The sequence below is a fragment of the Cucumis sativus genome, chromosome 6 (genome assembly GCF_000004075.3).
Source record: "Cucumis sativus cultivar 9930 chromosome 6, Cucumber_9930_V3, whole genome shotgun sequence".
Lineage (NCBI taxonomy): Eukaryota > Viridiplantae > Streptophyta > Magnoliopsida > Cucurbitales > Cucurbitaceae > Cucumis > Cucumis sativus.
In genome coordinates, this window is record NC_026660.2 from 7,707,806 (window position 1) to 7,729,539 (window position 21,734).

The 21,734-nt window shown below is 33.1% G+C and overlaps 3 protein-coding genes and 1 long non-coding RNA gene across 7 annotated transcripts; 2 read left to right on the forward strand and 2 right to left on the reverse strand.

The window, feature by feature from the left end:
- Nucleotides 1–1,833: 1,833 nt before the first annotated feature.
- Nucleotides 1,834–5,544, reverse strand: LOC101219799 (F-box protein SNE). Of its 2 annotated transcripts, XM_031888125.1 has the most exons (3): nucleotides 4,464–5,544; nucleotides 2,056–2,426; nucleotides 1,834–1,979 (listed from the first exon to the last, which is right to left on the reverse strand). In XM_031888125.1, the coding sequence occupies exon 1, from the start codon at nucleotides 5,042–5,044 to the stop codon at nucleotides 4,586–4,588; it is 459 nt and encodes a 152-aa protein (XP_031743985.1). In that variant the 5' UTR covers nucleotides 5,045–5,544; the 3' UTR covers nucleotides 1,834–1,979; nucleotides 2,056–2,426; nucleotides 4,464–4,585. The 2 variants fall into 2 exon arrangements, with proteins under 2 accessions (XP_031743985.1, XP_004140002.1); XM_004139954.3 differs by having other exon boundaries at nucleotides 1,930–2,426.
- On the forward strand, nucleotides 4,707–7,967 carry LOC116404758. Its single transcript, XR_004217820.1, has 2 exons — nucleotides 4,707–5,025; nucleotides 6,752–7,967. It is a non-coding gene; the product is annotated as an uncharacterized LOC116404758 (long non-coding RNA).
- Nucleotides 7,968–16,470: 8,503 nt separating this feature from the next.
- LOC101219556 lies at nucleotides 16,471–17,510 on the forward strand. The gene is made up of 3 exons (XM_004139953.3): nucleotides 16,471–16,833; nucleotides 16,922–16,991; nucleotides 17,119–17,510. The coding sequence occupies exons 1-3, from the start codon at nucleotides 16,677–16,679 to the stop codon at nucleotides 17,261–17,263; spliced, it is 372 nt and encodes a 123-aa protein (XP_004140001.1). The 5' UTR covers nucleotides 16,471–16,676; the 3' UTR covers nucleotides 17,264–17,510.
- Nucleotides 17,511–17,871: 361 nt separating this feature from the next.
- Nucleotides 17,872–21,391, reverse strand: LOC101219316 (SNF1-related protein kinase regulatory subunit beta-2). 3 transcript variants are annotated; one of them, XM_011658583.2, is made up of 5 exons: nucleotides 21,185–21,391; nucleotides 20,748–20,906; nucleotides 20,101–20,238; nucleotides 19,856–20,018; nucleotides 17,872–18,641 (listed from the first exon to the last, which is right to left on the reverse strand). In XM_011658583.2, exons 3-5 carry the CDS (start codon nucleotides 20,208–20,210, stop codon nucleotides 18,315–18,317), a joined length of 600 nt encoding a protein of 199 aa, XP_011656885.1. In that variant the 5' UTR covers nucleotides 20,211–20,238; nucleotides 20,748–20,906; nucleotides 21,185–21,391; the 3' UTR covers nucleotides 17,872–18,314. The 3 variants fall into 3 exon arrangements, with proteins under 3 accessions (XP_011656885.1, XP_011656884.1, XP_031743665.1); XM_011658582.2 differs by having other exon boundaries at nucleotides 21,116–21,391; XM_031887805.1 differs by lacking the exon at nucleotides 21,185–21,391 and adding an exon at nucleotides 21,022–21,041.
- Between the last annotated feature and the right edge of the window lie 343 nt (nucleotides 21,392–21,734).

Here is a 21,734-nt window from a genome sequence, read left to right on the forward strand (position 1 = left end):
TCGAGTGCATTGAAAAATGTTTGGCTGAACAGAAAAAGAAATGTGAAGTAAGGCCATTGCGACCAAGGTACTAAAAGCTATGCGTTTTGATCCTGTTTTGACTCTATTGTTTGACCTAAAATACCACAATAACTTGTATTTCTATAAGTTATCACACTTGACAAGAGCTCATATGCGTTGAGATGGGACTATGTGCGATGGAAACTAACGAGTGGCAAGTGCAAAGTACTCTGCGTATCACGTTCTAGCTATGCATTGAGAAGAAGCTAAGTGATGAACTGGGAGCCGATGTGAGTTTTCTTCACTTTGAAGCAACTAATGACATAAAGACGGCGAGTTGATTTATCTTTCTTGCCCAACTGAATTTAGGATAAGAAGTGACATTGACACGTGTCATTTTGATGTTGGATGATTCTTATCGTCGGGCACAAATAATCATTCATGAAAATTTTCTTCGGAGAAGCTTATAATTAAAAGAAGTCGAGTCATTTTGAGAGCTACTTTACCTTATGATTTAGATAGGAAAGAATTAAAAGAATTTCAGAGTTTGTTAGTAGTCCATCACAATCTAGAATTTTAGAGTTTCTTAGTAGTCCACCACAATCTTGAATTTCAAGAATTTATAAGAAGGTGCATGGGAGCTTGGCTAAGCACTTAGGCGAGGAGATTAATTGATTCTTAGTGGTTTGTTCTTAAAATGTTCTCAAATTAAAAAGAACTTCCATTGTATTTGAATTCTTAAATTTATTACTATTGAATCCTTGAGTTTCACGATTTCTCTTATATTCTTAAAATTCTTACAATGCATTTGGTTTACAAATGCATTGAATTTGAAAATGAGTTGGAATATTGTGATGAAATAATTTTTTGTACCCTATGGGATGAGATACCTCACACTTGTTGTGTGTTCTGGTGTGAGATGCTTTATCCTTGTTGTGTGACCCAGGATATGATGTGCTATTCTTGTTGTGAGACCCGGGATATGATGCGCTATTCTTGTTGTGTGATCGAGAATAAGATACCTCATACTTGTCGTGTGATCTAATATGAGATGCTCTTTACTTGCTTTGTGTTCTGGCATTGGAAGACGTGTTATGCGTGATGGAATTGATGGAGAGTTTGTTGTTGCGTTAAGATTACTTCGCATAGTTGTAAGTCAGCAAAAGAGTGGTAAACGCTTGAACTGAGGAGGGTATAAAGATGTAATTTAAGCATGCAGAATGATTCTTTAATATACTATATAATGCATTATGCAAAACATATTCCAATACGATATGAGTTATTATGAATGATTTGAAAGATAAGAGTTTCCATATGATTTATAAATATTTATTAATGAGATTTGAATTGACATAACTATTTATATTGAATAGTTTTGTGAAAAGAATTGCATGGGTTTCAACTGAAATTTACACAACAAGAAATAAGGCTTTCCTCGTAGCAGCAACACATTGCTGAAAACTCTCACCCACGTTGTGGAAGGTTACTGCAACGTCGAAGATGACATCGGCAAGAATGTCGTGAAATGTCCGTCGGGGATACTTTCGGTGATGCAGCTAAAGCCAACGATGGGAAAATTCTCGACCTATGTCAGTACGTCACAGAAGGTTTTCGCGACATTGCATCATTGAAAGCGCGACGTTTGCGATATCCATTGCAGAAGGCTTCAGCGGCGTGATGTCGGGAATAACTTCTGCAACGTGACGTCGCAAAAAAAAAAATCAGAGACGTGTGTCGGGGAAGGCTTTAAATATTTTTTTATTTATTTGTCATTTTTTGTATTATTTATTTTACTAAACCCCGACGTAGTAAAATTTGCAGTAAAATGTTTAAAATGAAAACATTTTCATTCATTACAAAATGATACATGAAATATATGTTCAATACAAAAAAAAAAAAAAAAACAATTACATAATTCAAAACACTACATTAAAAAAACTCAAAAATGCTCTAGTGCGCCATAGTTATGGAAGCGAAACCTACAAATGACATAAAAGTATAGTTAGAGTATCACATATGCAAAGTTAAACACATTAAAAATTGAAAAGTGCATACTCCAAGTGATCACTAGCCTCTCTATGCCCGACTCATCTCCTCGAGCATCTTCTTCATCTCCTCCATTTGTCGTGCATGGTTCGTCATTTGTCGATCTCGCTCATTCTTCCTCAGACGTTGTTCTTCGATCTTTTGGTTAGCATTTTCAAGGCTCGCCTTTAGTTCACCAACCTCCGCTATGTGTGCCTGGTAGTCAACATATTGGTGGAAGAAGATAAAACGACATTCATCCTAGGCTTGAATTTTGGGTCCCAACCAAGACCTTTTGAGTAGTTCGGTCGTCTACCCAAAACTGTCTCGCATATCTCGTCCTCAATTAGTGGTTGAGAACCCTTTGGTACAGACTAAGATTGAAGTTCCACCACTTGATTCTGCACAATAGAAGCTTGTAAGTTAGAGATGATCAAACTTGAAAACATAATTGAAAGTATAACAAAACATAAAGTTTTCTAAAATTTACAAAAGCGTCCTCTGCTACTTTTGAAATTAACTCGCCACTACTACTGGCGTGCGTTTCTCTGAATAACTCGACACAGTCGTGAGTTATATCGCATCGAGGTAGTCATATAGCTTATTCGTCTGATAACATGATACCTTCCTTCACCGGCTTCCTTACGCAATTTAGTTCGCTCAATCTTGTCTCAAATTATGGTTTAGCCATATTCCAACCCTTATTCCAAATTCAAATCAAATTCATGTACTAAATTCATAGTTTTGATTATTTTTTGTATGTCAAATTGAGCCAAAAATTAAAAATAAGAAAAACAATTGCTTGTATTTTGACTTCAACTTTATCTTTTTCGAGATTCATCCACCCATATACATGCATTAATCTTGAAAGAGGTATTTGTTGAATAAGAAATTTTGGACCAATCACAAATTGCCTCATTTGCCAAATTAATGCCAAAAAAATAAATAATTGAATCTAGGACTAATTAAAAGTTGACATGTGTCCCAAATTGAAATTGAAGACATAAATTTGACTATTCTGATCACACCCCATGTTTTCATTATAACCGGTGGATCAAGTTAATTATTTTAGTCAAAATAAATATCATTTATTTGGGCTAAAGTCCAACTAAGCAAAAAGAAAAACAAGGAGCTAATTTAGTCCCGATGCTAAATCTGAATCAAAACCATGTGGTTGAACCCATTGGTTTGATCCATAAACCAATCACCTCTTCATGTTGTAGAAAGATAAAAAAATAATTCTTTTGGAAATGTCTTAGAGAATTCTCTTAAACAATCAAAACTCTATAACTCCTAAAGGCTGAACCATTCATAAAGCTCAAGCTCTTTGAAGGTACCAATATTCTTTCAAAACTTCGACTTCAAGAACATCAAACATAGACATTCAATCGATAGAGAATTAAAGGATCGAGTACTAGAGATTGAACGACATGACATCAAATCAACACAAACACAAGTTCAAGTCTATGAAACAAGTTTCTCCAAGAACCTTGTGCAAACAGGATTCAATTAATATTTTTACTTTTAATATTTTAATAATTATGGTACATATATATTTGTTAGTGAGAATAAAAAACGACTTAATTATCATCTAAAAGAAAAAAATTACCGAAAAGAATGACCAAATTTAAAAATGAGAAAATGCAAATTAAAAATATAAAAAAGAGAAAAAAAGAAAAAAAGGAAAAAAAGAAAACCAAACTATTGGTTTTGTCTTTCATTAGACATGGGTTTAGTTTATAGTCTAAAAATTGGATAGATTGGGTTCGATGGTTGATTGATATCAAAATCAAAAGAATGGAACCCACTATAAGCCTTGGTTGCCCCAAGGTCACTCTAAAATATGTCCCCTACCCCACATGGGATTCAATATGTGATGAATTAGGCCTTATTCTTGTGATGAGCCAATCATCCAATGTTTATATAGGACCACCCACTTGTGCCAATCCCCATTTCTCTTCTCATAATCCCTTATTACTTTTTCTTTGCCTCTCAAAAAAAAAAAAAAAATAAAATAAAAACTATTTTCTCTACTGCCTTCTGGTGGACTTGATCGAAAATCATGTGTTTTCATCTCATTTTGCCTTTCGTTTCTTTTAGAATTAAATTAATTTTGTTACTGTCTTTTTTTATTTTTATTTTTAACAAGAGTATTCAGAAAATAACAAAAGAAAAGAAAAAAGGCACTATGATAAAGTGAAGTCAAGAAGACCCGAATATTTCATATATAAATTGGTTGTTACAAGAAATAACGAATAAAAAAATAAAATAGACAAGATGAAGCAAACAGCAATAATCAAGATGTAGAAAAAAAAAAAAATAGTTCAATGTTTTTTTATTTAAGAAAATGGGTGTATAATATTGAAAAATCATCATATTTGATATTTGATATTTGATATTTGATATTTGATATTTGATGTTCATACTCATATTCGTACCAGGCCAAGGCTAATCTTAATCCTTTTGACTAAAATCACCGGATGGAGCTTGGTTCTCTTATACAGATTTGGTCTGCAGATCGGAGGGGCGAGAAAGTATGACAAAGAGGCAATAAGATGAATCAGACGTTCACTGTGTTGCACAGGAACATGAGGGACAATGCGGATGCCTCGCCGCCTATTCTTCCACTCCCAGTGAGCCTCTCGTAATAGTCCACACAAAACAGAGAAAGTGAAAGTTGGACCTCATCCTGAGTCCAAACTCGCCTCACCAGGTCCGAGTACCCGAGTCGACTCAGCACCGGTCGAATGCTAACCATGTATAGCCTCTTGTACCCTCCCAAGGCGGCTACCACCGTTTTCACCGACGACGGAAGCGGCGATTTTACATGACGGAAGCACACTTGTTCCCACACCGATTCACTTCGAGCTATGGTGCACCATAGCCGGCAGACACAGGTCGCGACCCCGAGGGATGGTCCGTCTAGCCGCTTGAGGATTTCGATCAGAATGTCGAGATTGTCGTTGATTAAGAACTTCCGCCTCTTCTCGTTCGGCTCTGGTATGTGATTCTTCTGCATTGTTTATGTTTAAGCCCTAGAGTAATTAGGAATCTGGTAGGTGAAACTTGAAACTCTACGCGTCTTTGATATATATGGAATTGACATTAGATTGAGAGATGGAAAGAGAGAGAGAGAGAGCTCAATCCGATGGAAATTCATTAACAAGGAGAAAAAGTCTAAGATAGGATTTGTCTTGCTGTGCGTCTCGAAGTCCGCGTGTTTGTGAAAATGCCTGTGAGAAGGATTGAGAGGGTATCGAGGGGGGAGGAGATGGGGCCAAAGAAGAAGATCCAAATAAAAGAAAAACCTCAAAACCAATGCAAATGAATGGGATGCTGTTTAACTTTCTCTTTCTTTGGTTTCTTTTTTCAATAAACAAATTTGGTTTTGGGTTTAGCAGAAGCTGAAACTGTAGTTGAATTTAGTTTGTGCATATTCCAAGATTTTAGGCATGTGTCCGTTGTGATTTCGGAACCACTCTTCAAAGGAGGAGGGAGATCCTTTGAAATTGAAATCAGCTGTTCATGGATATGTTACTGTCTTTTAAGTCTTTTTTTTATACCCATCTTTTCTTAACTTCAGTGTGTGGACTGTGGACCATCTCTAAACATTGTTTACTGGACTCTAATCATGAACCATCAATTTCTATATAGTGCCATATCAAATTATGGATTCTTAAAACGTTAATGATGTCCTGACAGATAATATGTGCAATGAATCTTGATTATGATTGCATTTAGTTTTGCAAATTATAATATAAATTAAAAGAGATGTCTGAAAAGTGTTTTTGAAAACAATTGCAAATGAAAAAGATAGTACTTTTCCTTTTCTTTTTTTAAAAGGTTCTTATGATGTCACAAGTTGTTCTTAAAATGTCTTTTAGGAAATGGAGAGACTTATATGCGTGAGCAAGAGTATTAGTTTTGGAATGTTAAGTTACTTTTAATAAAACTCTTTGAATTTTAGCAAGCAAGTTTTTAGTAAGCAATTAAAAAAATGTCTAATAGATTCGTGAACTTTTTACTTGTGTGTATGTCTATAAATTTGTCACATGTAAGATAAAAACATTAAAAATAAAGACTTGATGGACTCAATTTGAAATTTCAAAATTTTGGAAGTACATCAAATCTAATGATAGTGTATAATTGAAACATATCAGTTTAAATTTTTCATTAAAAAATAGTTCAAAATTTTCAAATTATGCAAAAATGATTTGATGAAAAAGTATTGCGTTCAAAATTCCTATACTATCCAGAAACCTATTCCATTATGTACTTTTTTCTACCTAAATGATGTATTTTTGTTTGTGAAATTTAAATTTGTGACATGTTATTGACTATATGATCTTAATTGTCACATCATCCTCTCTCTCTCTCTCTCTCTCTCTCTAAATCACATTGTTCCTCTTATTCTTCTCTTTCTTCTCACTTCATTTAGTTTAAGCATCCAATTTCCCATAGTTTCTGAGAAGGCTTATTCATCGTACTCCACAATCTCCATCTGAAGAACTGAGAGATTCTATTTCTAATTCCTAAATGTTTTTGCTTTTCCATTTCCCTTTCCTTTTTTTTAAAGAAAAAGAGTCACTGTTGTATTTACGCTGATTTTAATTAGATGGCATGTTAGACTTAGACTTAGACTTTGCTCATTCTCCTTCTTTAGTCATGACATTCACTGTCCCTCTCTTGAAGAGAGAATTAATGATTTTCAACTTTTCACACACAGGGGAAGGCAGACCAGAGACACACACCCGGGGGGCAGGGGTGGAACTTTTAGACTATGAAAAACGCGTTGACAATCGCATAATTGTACCATAGAGGTATATTTTGCGTCGTCTTTGCTCATGGTATATCCACAGTTTATCACTAAACTTGTGTGCTTTAATTAAAATTGTCATTCTAATAATTGTGAATCTTGTTGGATGGTTCATTTCTATTACAAAACGTACAGCGTTTTCATATGGCCTTCATATGATACAGTGATATATACACATCACACTGAGGAAATATATGCTGGAAAACTAAAAAACAAAATAGACAGAACTTTATGCACTTGGTGGAAAAAGGTGAAGCAGAAGACGATAAAATGCATTAAAAAATGTTTGAAAATAAGAAGTGTTGTTTGTGCGGAGGAAGAAAAGTGAGGGGAAACAAGCATCATAGGTGTCTTCTGAAAAACAATAAATAAATAATGTAAATATGTGTGAGAATTGAGAAGAGATGACCCATTGAAAATCATAGACAGGGCAGTGCCCATTTGATTGTCTGATGGGGTTGGCACGGAAAGGAAAACCCCAAGTCCTTTGAGACAGAAAGGATATAATAAAACATCATTATATTGGGTGTTAGAATTGACATTTAGATTTATAAAAAGACCCTTTAGGTTGGGTTCTGCGGGAAGGACTTAGGAGGTGAGAGATTCTCTTAGCCTCTCCCTCCCCTACTGCCCCCACCTCTATATTATATTCTTTTAGGGTTTCTGAAGACGTTGTTTTATTTATGTTGGACTTGTCTATTGGACTTATCTGAGAAAGCACTGTTCCCAAGTCTTGCTGAGAAGAACTTAATAATTGCAACAATACAAGAAGAAAAACTCCTAAAGGTCAATAACCAACACAAATTCTTACGTTTCCATTTTCTTACTTGCTTAACCTTCTCTGTGTTAAAAGACTGCCTTTCGTACTTACTTTGTTGTTATAGAGTTCTTGTCATCATCATCTTGTAATTTTTCAATTTTTTACAGCTTAACATTTCATTCAATTCAACTCCCCTTCTTTCTTTCTTTGTTGTTTTTTTTTTCTTTTTTTTTTTTAATAAATATTTTCCATACATACATTTGCGTTTCTAAGACTCTGTTTACTTATATTTTATTGAGCTTAATATTTTGTATCATCAACAGAAAGACTGTCACATTTTCCCATTTTGCTGTAAATCTTCTTTCACTTTTTGGGGTCTTCATGGATTTAGAATAACAATTTCTTTAATGAAATGTGTACCGTCTCTTGCTGATTCGCATAATATTTTGTTAACTCTGCGATTAAAATAGAGAAATGGTAAATAATTATAAATTCGTTTCATATCTTTGTTTTACCCTCCATGGTCCTGGAAATGCTTTGACATTGATTTTTCATGTCAAATTTATGCACGTGATTTGGTTTTGTATGTAGATATTTGTTTTTATACGATTTTGAATAATATATATATATATATATATATATATATATATATATATATATATATATATATATTATGTACTAAAAGTAATGTAGATTTTGGTTGTTTTTGCATAGAACACAAGAACTTGGGTGTTGATAAGTTTCAAAACATAATTTATTTTAAACTCAGAATTCTACTATTACTGGGTCACTAGAGACAAGTTTAAGAGTAAACCATATTTGACATGAATTAGTTCACACCTTCTTCAATCAATTAGGCGATGAATTTTATGTTTTGTTTTATCATTAGCAAGTAGACACTCTTGTGTCTCCATAAGGATGCGTATTATAGTTATTAGAAAACGAAAAAGAGGTATTATAGTTGATTTAATCAACCCTCAATGATCTTATGGCGCTTCATTTATGTTATGTCCTCTTTGATGTATTATAGTTGATTTTAGTTAATCAACCCTCAGTGATTTTTTGTCATCCACCTCCTAGCAACTTTTCAAAAATCAAGGCTAGTCTCTACACGAAAAAACAAGAAAGAAAAGAAAAGAAAAGAAAAGAAAAGAAAAGATCCATAAAAGGGACTTGTAATAGAATTAGACATTCACCCAAGGGCGAATATGGAAAATAATTACCAATCAGTCGTTTCAAAAAATGAGAAAAGGCCAAGTTTATTTTTTCAAACTAGAGCCTAAAGTAAGGCATCTCTACCTAATTCAAATTTAAAACTTCCCTACAAATTTTATCTCAAAATTTAAATCAAACTACCATTTCGTACACGAAATTCATATAGTTTGTTCAAATTGACACATCAATATACTCAAAACTAAGAACATATAACCTATTTTTCGATTCTGACTTTATCTTTTTTGAAATTTACCAACTCATGCATGTGCATAAGGCTTGGAGGGGCATTTGTTGAATAAAACATTTTGGGTAAAATATAAAAGGATGCATTTCTAAATTGAGATTGAAGATATAGATAAAATATAAAATGATGCATTTCTAAATTGAGATTGAAGATATAGATCAGCTAAACTCTTTGATGTCATATGTAAAATCTAATTAAACCTAAAAATAAGTTTAATTTAGCTTAAATTCAATCACTTTTGTCCAAGGATCTACCAAGATTAAATTCACTACATAACTTTATAACTTGAGTTAGTGACAAGCAAAAGAATTTTTTGGTCCTGGTAAAACGAGTGAAATAGAGGACTATTATTTTGGTCGTGTATGACCAGAAATATGAGAGTTATTTTATTAGTATATATTTAAAAGGATTTTGATAATTGGATTGTAAAGTAATGGAAAAAGGATAATGAAGGACAGAGTAATGGATTAAGTAAAATAATAGAAGAAAAGATTATGGAAGATTGTTGGTGGGGAAATTAAAACACATAATGATAAGTACTTGTGAACAACATGAAGAAAACGAAAAAGCAAGTAGAGAAAAGGTAAACAGAAGACGACTTGAAAAACAAACAACCAAATAATTAACAATCAATTCCAAAGTCAAATTAAAATTAAATGGTACTCTTTTTAATCACCATCTTCCCCTTTCCCCTAACTGCTTCTTCAATCACGAAGCTATCCAATCTCAAACTCATCTTCTTCTCTATAAGTACTAACCATCTTCATTGTCCATTTATCAACTTCTTTCGCTTTTAGTATTTAACCAACAATTCAACTCTAATACCTTTTTTAAAAATAAAAATCATTATTAGAAACTTCCGCTTAATTTTCAACCATCAAAAACATAAATTAAAATAGTTAGCCAAACATGTTGGTTTTAAGACTGCTTCAAACATGTTGGTTTTTAAGTTGTTAGAAATTCATTCCAAATTGCCCATTAATGTATGAACTTAGATTCTGATTTTGGGTTGTAGGGCTCTGCATGATTACTATTTTCGTTACAACACTACCTTTTGTTGCGTCATTTGTTTTAGTCAGCTCCTCAGCTTTGAAAACATATTTCTATTTTGATAGCTTCATAAAATGAGCTAGGTATTTTAGGATACGACTTTCAAGATAGCAACGCTTATTCGTTAATTCTATAGTAATCTAAAGAAGCCAACGAGTTCAATGCAACAAGAATCAAATGAGCGAAAATGGGTCAAGGAGGGGATGTGGTGGAGGAGATGATAAAACTCTACATGATAATGTTGAAGTAACTCAAGCCAATCAATTAGACGCACCAGAGGAAGATATGACTCTCTCAGTCATTAAAGAAACTAAAGGTGATGAATTAGAACTAGTGAAGGATGATAGGACTCTCTCAGTCATTGAAGAAACTCAAGATTATGATTCCGATGTGGTGGAGGATGCTAAGACTGTCAAAGTCATTGAAGAACTTCAAGATGATGAATTATAAATATTGGAGGGTGATAAAACTCTCTCAGTGGTGGAAGAAACTTGTAATGATGATGAACAAAAACAAGGAGGCAGCGTTGATGCCATCAGCTTAGAGGAGTTGAACAGAAAGTGCGAGGAGTTCATAAGAAGAATGAAAAATGATATACAGATTGAAATTCTAACAATATAAAGCCATTACTACCAACAAAATTCAGTTCTTGTAACTATAATTCCATATAATGTGATGAGCTAATAATCTCAATCCTCCTCATCCCTTTTGTAAACTAGATAAAAATCTGATGCTTAAAAGCTTAGTCAGGAATGTCAATATGCATCAAAACAGAATCTAACTAGCATTTTGCAAGCCGCAACAGTTTTTTGTGGGTTAGCCTTAATGATCAATATAATGGTCTTGAGCTTAGTATTTTTGTCTCCGGGGATGAATGTGTTGGAAAATATATTAAAACTTCGAAAGCTAAATTAGCTAATAATGTAGGAATATTGAAAATAGGGTTTGAGAAAGCTTGTAATTTGGCTTGAGGTGTGCTATAGAATGTTGTTCTTAGAGAAGACATGCCTCCAATTGCATAGAGTACTATTCGACACTCTACTTCCAGGATACAACTACCAACAAGACAGCTTGTGTGCGATGCATCTATCTAACAGGCTTCCATTGACTTGTATCTCACAAAAAGCCCTTTTGGAATCGATGTTTTGAAAGCAAAAGCTTATGTGTGAATAAGGTCTTTTTGTACAAGTTATTAGCTATCTATTAGAGAAAAATGATTAGAAAGAATAAAAAAGCCGACAATCCTTCCATGTAGCTTACATTGTTCAATAAAAAGGGCAAAGATGAGACTGACTCCTTCTAACCCGTTTACTTGATCGATAATAAATTAAAATAATAAAAATTAGCCTTGACGATTAATGGTCTTAAGCTTATACCTCACTCTCAGCCTCCCGGGAGATGAATGCAGAGGATAGCTTATACCCGTTTAGTAAGTGGATCCGTTATATTATCTTTTGACCTCACAAAGTCAATTGTGATAATTTCACTGGAGATTAGTTGTCTGATTGTATTATGTTACCGTCGTATATGTTGAGACTACCATTATACATAATATTCTATGCCCTTTCAATAGTTGTCTGACTATCACTATGTATACATATTGCAGATATTGATTTAGACCAGTTGGGGATATCCTCCAAAAAATTTCGAAGTCATTCTGCTTCTTCTCCAGCTTTGTCTAAAGCTATAAATTCAGATTCCATTGTGGATCGTGCTATACATGTTTGTTTGGAAGATTTCCAAGATACAACACCCTCTCCAAAGGTGAAAAATGTAACCACTTGTGGATTTGGTGTCTTTAGTGCTCGATATCCAATTGACATCACTATAACCTTCAAGTACAGCGGGATATCGAGTATAATGTAATCCATAATTTTTAGTATGCTTTAAATAACCCAAAATTCTCAAGATAGCTTTCCAATGATCATGACCTGGATTATTTGTATAGCAACTTAACTTGCTTATAGCATAAGCTATATTCGAATGTGTACAACTCATGATATACATCAAACTACCAATGATGCAAGAGTATTCTAATTGTGGCATACTATCTCCATTATTTTTAACCTAAATGAAGACTAACATCAATTGGGGTCTTTGCAATCACAATGTTATGTTTTGTATATTTCTTCAATATTTTATAAACATAATGTAATTGAGACAACACTAACCCTTGTGGGGTTCTAGAAATTTTAATACCTAGAATAACATCTACGACACCCATGTCTTTCATCTTAAATTTATTGGGCAACATTTGTTTGGTTGCCTTAATAATGTTGATATTGCTACCTATAATTAACATATCATCAACATATAAGCACACAATGACATGGTCATTCTCATTGTTTTTGACATATACACATTTGTCACATTTATTGATTTTAAACCTACTGGCCATCATTACACTGTCAAATTTTTCATGCCATTGTTTTGGTGTTTGTTTTAGTCCATAAAGAGATCTAATTTGCAAACTTTCTTTTCTTGACCGTAAGAAACAAACCATTCAGGTTGTTGCATGTAGATCTCTTCATTTAACTCACTGTTTAAAAATGTTGTCTTGACATCGATCTGATGTATCTCAAATCAATGCAAAGCTGATATTGCTATGAGCATGTGAATGGAAGTAATTCGAGTAACTAGTGAGTATATATCAAAATAGTCAAGTCCTTCTTGTTGCTTGTAACCTTTGGTGACAAGTCTTGCCTTATATTTATCTATTGACCCATCAGTCTTCATTTTTCATTTGAAAATCCATTTGTAACCAAGTGGTTTACTTCCTAACGGAAGATCAACTAGTTCTCAAGTATGGTTATGCATAATAGACTCAATTTCACTATTTACAACCTCTTTCAAATATCGAGCTTCAGGAGAGGACATGACCTCTTTAAATGTTTGAGGTTTGTTTCCAACAAATAAGTTAAAAAAATTAGGCCCAGATGATTTTGTGATCCTCAATCTTTTACTTCGTCAGAGTTCCTCATCCATCGTTAACTCAACATATGATCTATTATGAGATTAACTCGTTATAGCATCAAACGAACGTTTTTGTAACCTTGCTTCACAAGACATTTTATGAGGAAAAACATTCTCCAAGAATGTTGCATTCCTTGACTTCATGATTGTATTAACATGTATATCTGAAATATCTGATTTATGAACTATAAATCGATATGCACAACTGATACTAGCATAACTAATGAATATACAATCAAAAGTTTTTTGTCCGATTTTAACCATTTTAGGTTTAGGCATGACAACCTTTATTAGGCATCCCCACACTTTTAAGAATTTGTATGAAGGTTTTTTTTCCTTTCCACTTCTCATAAGAAATATTTTGTGACTTCTTATGAAGAGTTCTGTTTAATAAATAATTTGCTGTCAACAAAGCTTCTCCCTACAAATTTTAGTGTAAACCTGAACTTATAAGTATTGCGTTCATCATTTTCTTAAGTGTTTGATTTTTTCGTTATGCAATTCCATTGGATTGAGGTGAGTAAGGAACAGTAGTTTGGTGAATAATGCCATGTTTTAAACAAAATTGTTCAAAAGGAGGACCATACTCACCACCTCGATCACTTCTTATTGCCTTAATTTTTGTACTAAGTTGATTTTCAACCTCTTTCTTTATAAAAGCTTAAACACTTCAATTGCCCCATCTTTGCTTTTCAGCAGATAAACATAACAATATCTTGAGCTATCATCGATAAAAATAATAAAGTACTTTTTTCCACCTCTAATTTGCACAAATTTCAAGTCACAAATATCACTGTGAATTAACTCTAAAGGCTTGTTAATCTCTGAGTTGAATGAAAATGTGTTTTAGTCATTTTTGATTCCATACACACCTCACATCTATGATTTGTGTCAAAAGTAAATTTTGGAATCAAGTTCATATTAATTAGCATCCCCAAAGAATTAAAATTAACATGTCCTAGCCTAACATGCCAAAAGCAAATGTAGATACTTTATTAATAATACTTTTGGTACAACTGTGAGTACATTTAATTTAAAGAGGCCATCACTCAAATAACCATTTTCAATGTACATCTCATTCTTGAAAAATACAAACTTATAAGATACAAAAACCAACTTAAAGTCCTTCTTACTAAGCAGTGAACTAGAAACTAAGTTCTTGTGAATGGCAGAAGCATGAAACACATTGTTGAGAGTGAGTTCCTTGCCAAAAGTCATCTTAAGAATCACTTTGCCTTGTCTCTCAACCTTTGAAGTAGAGGAGTTACCCATAAATAGTTGTTCTCCACTAGAAACTAACACATATGATGTGAACATATTCTTGTTGGCACAAATATGACGAGTAGCCCCAATGTCTACCCACCATTCCTTGGAATTGTCCACCATGTTGCATTCTGAAATGACTGCACAAAGGTCAATATCTGCAACACCATCTGATACTTCATCAACTTCTGTGATATGAGCTTGAGCATGTTTTTTCTGAAGGTTCTTTAGCTTACGACAATCTTTTGATTGATGTCCCATTTTGTTTAAGTTGTAACACTTGCCATTGAACCTTTTTGTGAATTACAGTTTTTTATTTGAACCTTCACCAGAAAACTTCATTTTCTTATTACTTTGTGGTCTATTTTTGACAATGTTGATCTTAGGATTAACAAGCTAATTTCCAAGTAGGATAGTCAATTTGTTCATAATTTAACTCTATGCTTCCAAAAATACCAAAATGAATAATTTATCAATTTTACTTTCTAGGATATATTAGACACTAATTGATGTCAACCCGAGCCTATCACAATCTATCAAGATACAAAATAAAATTTTAATATGTTAGTAAATATTTTTAATAGTTTTATTATTTAAAATAGTTTTTTTTATGGGAAATTGCATATGATAGCATTTTAAGAATATGATATAGCAATTATAACACATTGTTTTAGAATTTTGCAAATATGGCAAAATTTTCACTTCTCCATCTTAAATTTGATATTATTCCTAAACTACTCTTCAATAACTCACTTTTTTTTTTAATGTCGTACTTATTATTTATTTATGCTCCCACTTTTTAAGGTCCTAATCATTTAAATTTGATTTCAAATGATTTTGTTTTAATTTTTTACATAAATTTTTTTGTTTTACTTAGTCTCAGTTTCATATATCAGTGTTGTGATATACTTATATCATATGTATTAGTTGGTTAATATACTTACTACATGTTTTTTATTTTTTCAAATTTTATGCAGTTTATTAGAGTATTATTAAGTATAAATGATGTAACTGAATATATCATTATCAAGTATATCAACAATATATTGTTAAAACATATAAGTAAAGTGAATCATTATCAAGTATATAAATCAAGTTTACAAGTGTATATCAAGTGTATAAGTAGGACTTCAAGCATATCAAATGCATTTAATTAATCAATTGTATAAGTGAATAATACTAAATGTATATGTAGTGTATCAGGTGTATCAAACATATATTAGTAATGTTTCGATATCGAGTGTATCAAAGAGTATCAAGTGCATCAAGTGTATCAATCGAATGTATTGGGTGTATCAAGAAATCTCAGGTGTATCAAGGAATGTATTAGGTGTATCAGACATGTATAAGGTGTATCAAACGTATATTAGTAACAAGGGTATTAGTTATATTTTACCTCTTGATGTGTGGGCTGAACTTCGTTTCTGCCATTTTTACAAATAATAAAATGTGTTTGCTATGGACTTAATTATTATAACTTATTTTGCAAAAAATAACCTGTTTTGTCATTTTTGGAATTGTTCCTTTTCTTTATTTAATGAATAAATAAATATTTAAAAGAAAAGCTCGTATAGTTAGAAAATAACTATTTGTATTGCCTCTAACAAAAAAAAAAAAACTCATAGAAGTAAATATAACTTAAGGATAAAAGATCTACAATGAAATAAATTATTTTAGGTTTTTTCTTTCGAAATTATGTACGAATGTCATTATCAATAAATGAAAGAATCTATTTATATAAATGAGTAATCTAATCTCAAACATAATAAATCTTCTGAGAAAGTTCATTTTTAGAAATTCAATATACATTTTCCAAACAAATCCATATAATTATTATCATTTACAAAATTGTAAAAAAAACTGTTTTGTTAAAATGGTCTCAAATTTTGTATTCTAGTGGTTGAGTGACTATAAGCTTATAGTTTATGGTTAAATGTTACCGTTTTTCCCAAAATTTAATTATTGGAGACAAAAATTGGTTTTTACAAATAAAATTTTAAATCTCAAGAACCACAATGATAATAATAATGACAAAAAGGGAGTAAAGTGTGGTTGAGTTATTTGAACCACCAAAAAGTACTTATGGGTTCATAGAACCACAATGTAGTGATTGAAATGTCACCACAAATGAAAAGGAAAGACGAAGATGGGGCCTTTGGGCTTGGCTGTTATATCAAGCATTGGCCATTGGCTTAGATGAGCAAATATCATTGCCACAACATTCATATCCAAATCTCTTGTGTGGATTTAGGTGAAACAGCTTCAAGAATACTTCATATCCAAATCTCTTTGTGCCATCCCCAACAAACACAGCATTCACTAATTCAACAATGGCCGCCAAATTTCCTCTTTCTTCTTCCCTTACCATCAAATTTCCTCTCCAACAAAATCCTTCTTCTTCCTTCTTCCCTCCTCTTCCTTCCCCCTTCTCGTCGCCAAAGCTTAGGCCAACGCCTTCTTCTCGCTTCAAGCTTCTAGCAAATTTAGGTAAGAAAAGAGCTTTCACTTTTGCTTGGATCTGCAACTCATTCTTGCTGTGTTTTTTTATATTTATATTGATGCCTTCTTTTTACAGGTGGTGGAGATGCAGAAATCAAGAAGGGAGGGAAGAAAAAGTTTATAACTAAAGAAGAAGAACCAGAGCAGTAAACAATTTTTTTCCTTTTATGTTTTCCTTTTTCTGGTATCAGAATGTTCAACAATTTGAGTGGAAATACAAGAAGATAATTGTAAAATACCAAGCTGAAAATCTGATTGGATTTGATGGTGTAGGTATTGGCAGACAGCAGGGGAAAGGGAAGGGGAGAATCCTATGAAGACTCCTCTTCCTTATATCATCATCTTCGGTATGTCAACTCCGTTCGTGATCTTAGCCATAGCTTTTGCCAATGGCTGGGTTAAGGTTCCTGTGAGATGAATCTGTACAAACTCATTGTGCAAAGGCAAATGCCAAGTGAACATCACCATGACAGTAACCTGAGAGTAACCTGAGATCTCCTTCCACAGCGCACAAAACCCTCTGTTTATGCCTGTTTTGAGTTGTTATGTTATTTCAGAAATTAATACGAAGTATAGTAACTTAATTAATTTTCGCTGTTTTGAGTGCTTGGATTCCTTTTCCCTCCATTTCAATACAAGTATTTGTTGTTGGTAGCTTTGAGTAATATGTTTGGAATCACAAACAAATGAAAAATAGTAATAATAAACCAGGAAAATGCATGAAATATTGACTACCGCTGCTGCCACCTTCGCAGCTTAGCAGTTAAAGACAGCTATTCATGTTCTCGAGTTTGGAGGTTTGAATCCTACCTCACCTCCGTGTCTTGTGGTTCTGCAGCAATTTGAGATATTAATTTCATGAAGACACACCAAAGTTCAATGAGGAAATGAAGTGAAGCGAAAAATTCGAATTTACATAAGGAAATGAACCGTTCAAAAGAAAAAGGAAAAAGAACATGTAAAAGAAGGTAGAATTCCATTGCAATATAGAAAACGAAGATGACATCGAGAAGATGCAGAAACACCTTGGAACAATTTAATCGGTTCAACATTTCCATTCCAATGGTTCGAAACATACTGCACAAAAGGAAAAAGGAAAATAGAGTTTACATATCCTAGTAGCTGAATCCTCTTTAGATCTAACAGCCGATCTCTTGCTACATCGAAATAAGTATTTCAAATGCATGGTCGCTAGGACTTTCCACTTCTTTCAAGGAAACAATACATGAAAATAAGCTTTGAAATACACACACACAAAAAAAAAAAAAAAAAGGAACAGAGAATCGGATCCACAATGAACAGATATTAAAACATATGGAAAAGAATTCTATTTCAAGCTCTCTTCAATCTATTAGTATAACAATCTTCACATAAATAATCATTGCTCATTTAATCCCAGCTACGAGGTTGAAATACAGAAGGGTAGGCCACAAATTTAGAGGTGGGAAAAACAGTTGACCAAAGTCTTATCAATTTCTTTTCAGCAAGGGCTTGAAAAGTAACATTGTGACATATTTTTCATAAAACTTGAATGTTGAACCAAGTGCCATGAATTCACCTCCAACATTATTTTGGTATAAATGATTTAATTCAGTGTGTCGAGGCTGCACAACGGACTGATGACCACTTGTGCAGCAAGATGGTTCATTCAAAACAGTCTCTCGCAGTTGTGGCGGTAGATCCGGTGGAGGCCTACTGAAATCATCGTCGTTGAAACATTGGTTATCATAACTAGATGGAGGGGATGGAGGAAATTCAAACTCAGAAAGACTTTCAGGCAATTCTGAGGCAGGTGTCTGTAAGACAATTTCAATAATAAATTCAAATTAGTACGGGGCAGACAAAGAGCTCTTATTCAGATCCATTTAACCATAATTAACAAAGAGTGGCAATAAAGAAGAGTCAAAACTAATGATAGAAGCATCAGGGCCTCTTCGATCAGCAGAACTTAACAGAAAAACTAGAAGCCTAGATTTGTTTCTCGCTTTCAATCTTTCATACTTGAGCATCCAAAATTAATTGGTAACCCATTAAAGAACCTGGGCTTTCAATGCTCATATATTACATATACACAACTAAACCTTAGTTTGCCTTTTCTAAGCCCCTCAATTCCAAAACATTCCATCATGTCTAAATGCACTCTTATCAACCAAAAATCTTAACCAAACAGTCCACATAAAGTGGTTTTGATAAGAAATAAAATAAGAATAAGTTGCAAACTTAACTGTTTCATCCCACACACACACACATTTTTCATTTTGGTAGGTGCCCTGATCTTTCAAACAAAGCAATTAAATTGGGAACTCTAAAACTCAGTCAAAGTTGGATATTTAGGGGAAAGGTCAGGCAAAAGCAAATATCTCTTCAAGGACATAGTCAGGGAATCATGCAAAGACCACTGATCCCATCTGAGAAAATAAAAAGGCATTCTTTTGGACAATCTTTACATTGAGTTATTTCCTTTATCAACTTTCTATGAAATCTACGAACGAATCATTGAGCAGATGTCATGCATCCAAGTCAACAAAAAGGGTAGACTAGAAGCTATAACTATTTATTTTCATTGTAAGCTTGTGTAAATTGTAATAAGTTTTAGCAGTGAATGTAACCCAACACCACCTTTTGTACATAGAATTTGGTAGAAAGCAAACATAAAACCATCAAATCATTTTTTTTATGAAAAAAAAGAAAAAAAGAAACATAGGGTCAGCCCATATAATCTACCAAGTAACCAAGGGTGTATTTGTTTTCAAGTGTTTAATTTAAAATAAGTCATTTTAGAAAAACGAAATTGGAGTCTTGACAAGCACTCAACATAGCTTTTGAAACACTATCAAAATATGTTTTACAGTTTTTATCAAAAGAGTTTAAATAAAAATGAGTTTTTAAGAAACCACTTCTTTCTCGAATCTCAAGTCATTCCAAACAGATCATAAATCTATAAGCTATTAGATATATCAAATATGGGGTGTCAATAATCTTAACAGATAACATCAAAGTCGTGAATTACCATCAAGTCCAGAATATTGTATGAATTTCCTGCATCATCAGAAACCCACGGCAAATCAGGAGCACATGTCAACCATCCATCAACCATGAAGCGATAATGGTAGATCCCCGATGAAAGTGTCTTGATAGTAATAAATTCTTTTCCTATGCTTTGTAAGACCTCACTAACAGAAGGAGATGAAACGTTCTATATTAGACAAAAAAAAAAAGAGTTCACAATCAAACATCTTCACTTCAAAGTTGTACCTTGTCTCCCAATTATCCCATGACCCAACAATAGCCACTTGCTTTCCTCCATGATTCCATGAGATCCTTACAGATGTCCTTGGTGTGTTAGACACTTCCTCATTATTCATTGTATTATGACCTTTAAGTTCTAAACGCCTGCCCAACCTCAAAAAAGTAATTAACATGGTCTAATATCAGAGAAAAAAACAACAAAAACAAAGATAGCACATACTGTAATCGAAAGAAGCCCAATAACTGTTAGAATTCCAGAGAGAAAAAGAACACACAAGAGTGAAAATCCAAATCATTTTGTCCTCAGAAACTAAAAGGAAAAATTGTACTTAATCCATGAATTCAGTGGAACTTAGTTCCAAACAAGAGAAGAAACTATTTCTGCCACAAATACTTTTGCACTAGCTATTACTGTGTTAAACACCAGAAGTGACATTAAGTGGGAGAAAAAAAGAACCCAGTGAAGAAAAAAACAACAAAAAACCTCTAACCCTTCAAAATCTTAAAAACAGAAGTAGCATAGTCCAGACAAACAAACCAGATATCCCAGTTGAATACATGCATACATATAAGTTTTTTCTTTGGCTTTTTTACAGAGGAAAAACAAACAAAAACCCAAATTCCAGATTGTTTAGAAACAAATCAAGGTATACCTCTGCCGGGGAGATGAAATCCGTTGGATGAAATTCAAGAAAACAAACAGCAAACTCAAGTATGGGCTCTGAAAACCTATGAGCAGGATACCAAAAAAATTGCTTCTCAACACTTCTTCGTGTTCTCATAATTCAATTCAGCAAAATGGTATTCCCCATCTGAAAAAACAAAGCAAAACCCAGTTGAAATTTGAATCGTAAGAACCAAAAATCAGTCGATACAATTAGAAAGAGGCGGAAGAATCAGCAAGTGAAAAGAAGAGACAAAACATACGTCATCAGAGTAAAGGCAAGATATGAAGAAGAAGAAGAAGAAAAGAAAAAAGAAGCAAACCCAAGTTAAAGAAACATGGACTTAGGTTAGATACCCAATAATGAGGATGAATTGCAGAAAAAGAAGCACCCAAATCGAGAATTGAGTGAAGAAATGAACGCACCATGTCTTGAGCTCTACATATTACACAATTTTAATTGATAAACAAAAAGAAAAAGAAAAAAAAAGAGACTCAAATCGGAACTGCAATCTCTCCACCACACTCTTTCTTCTCCCCCAAACAACACTTCCAATTTTCCCTTTTTTTTCTTTTTTTCTTTTTGGGTTTATTTTTTTTTCCCTTTTTCTTTTTTTTTTTTTAACTCTACAAAAATTAAATGAAACCTAAGAAAAGAAGAGGGAGGGGGTAAGGTTTTAACCTCCAATGAGTTTGGAAGATACCTGTGGCCTGTGGGGGTGGACTTTATTCATAATGATGCTCATTTTAATCATAATTAGAATTAAATAGAATTTGTTGTTTTTGTTTTGCCTCTTTTTTTCTTTTTTTCTTTTTTTCTTTTTAAAAGAAACATAATTTTTTTTTTAAAAATTCCTCATTTTATGATATATACAGTGGGTGATTGTGAACTCTTCTTGGTCGTTCATGCCATTCCCACCACCAATGAGGTCTCTCCACGTCACCCTCTCTACTCCTCTTACTATTTTACCCTTGT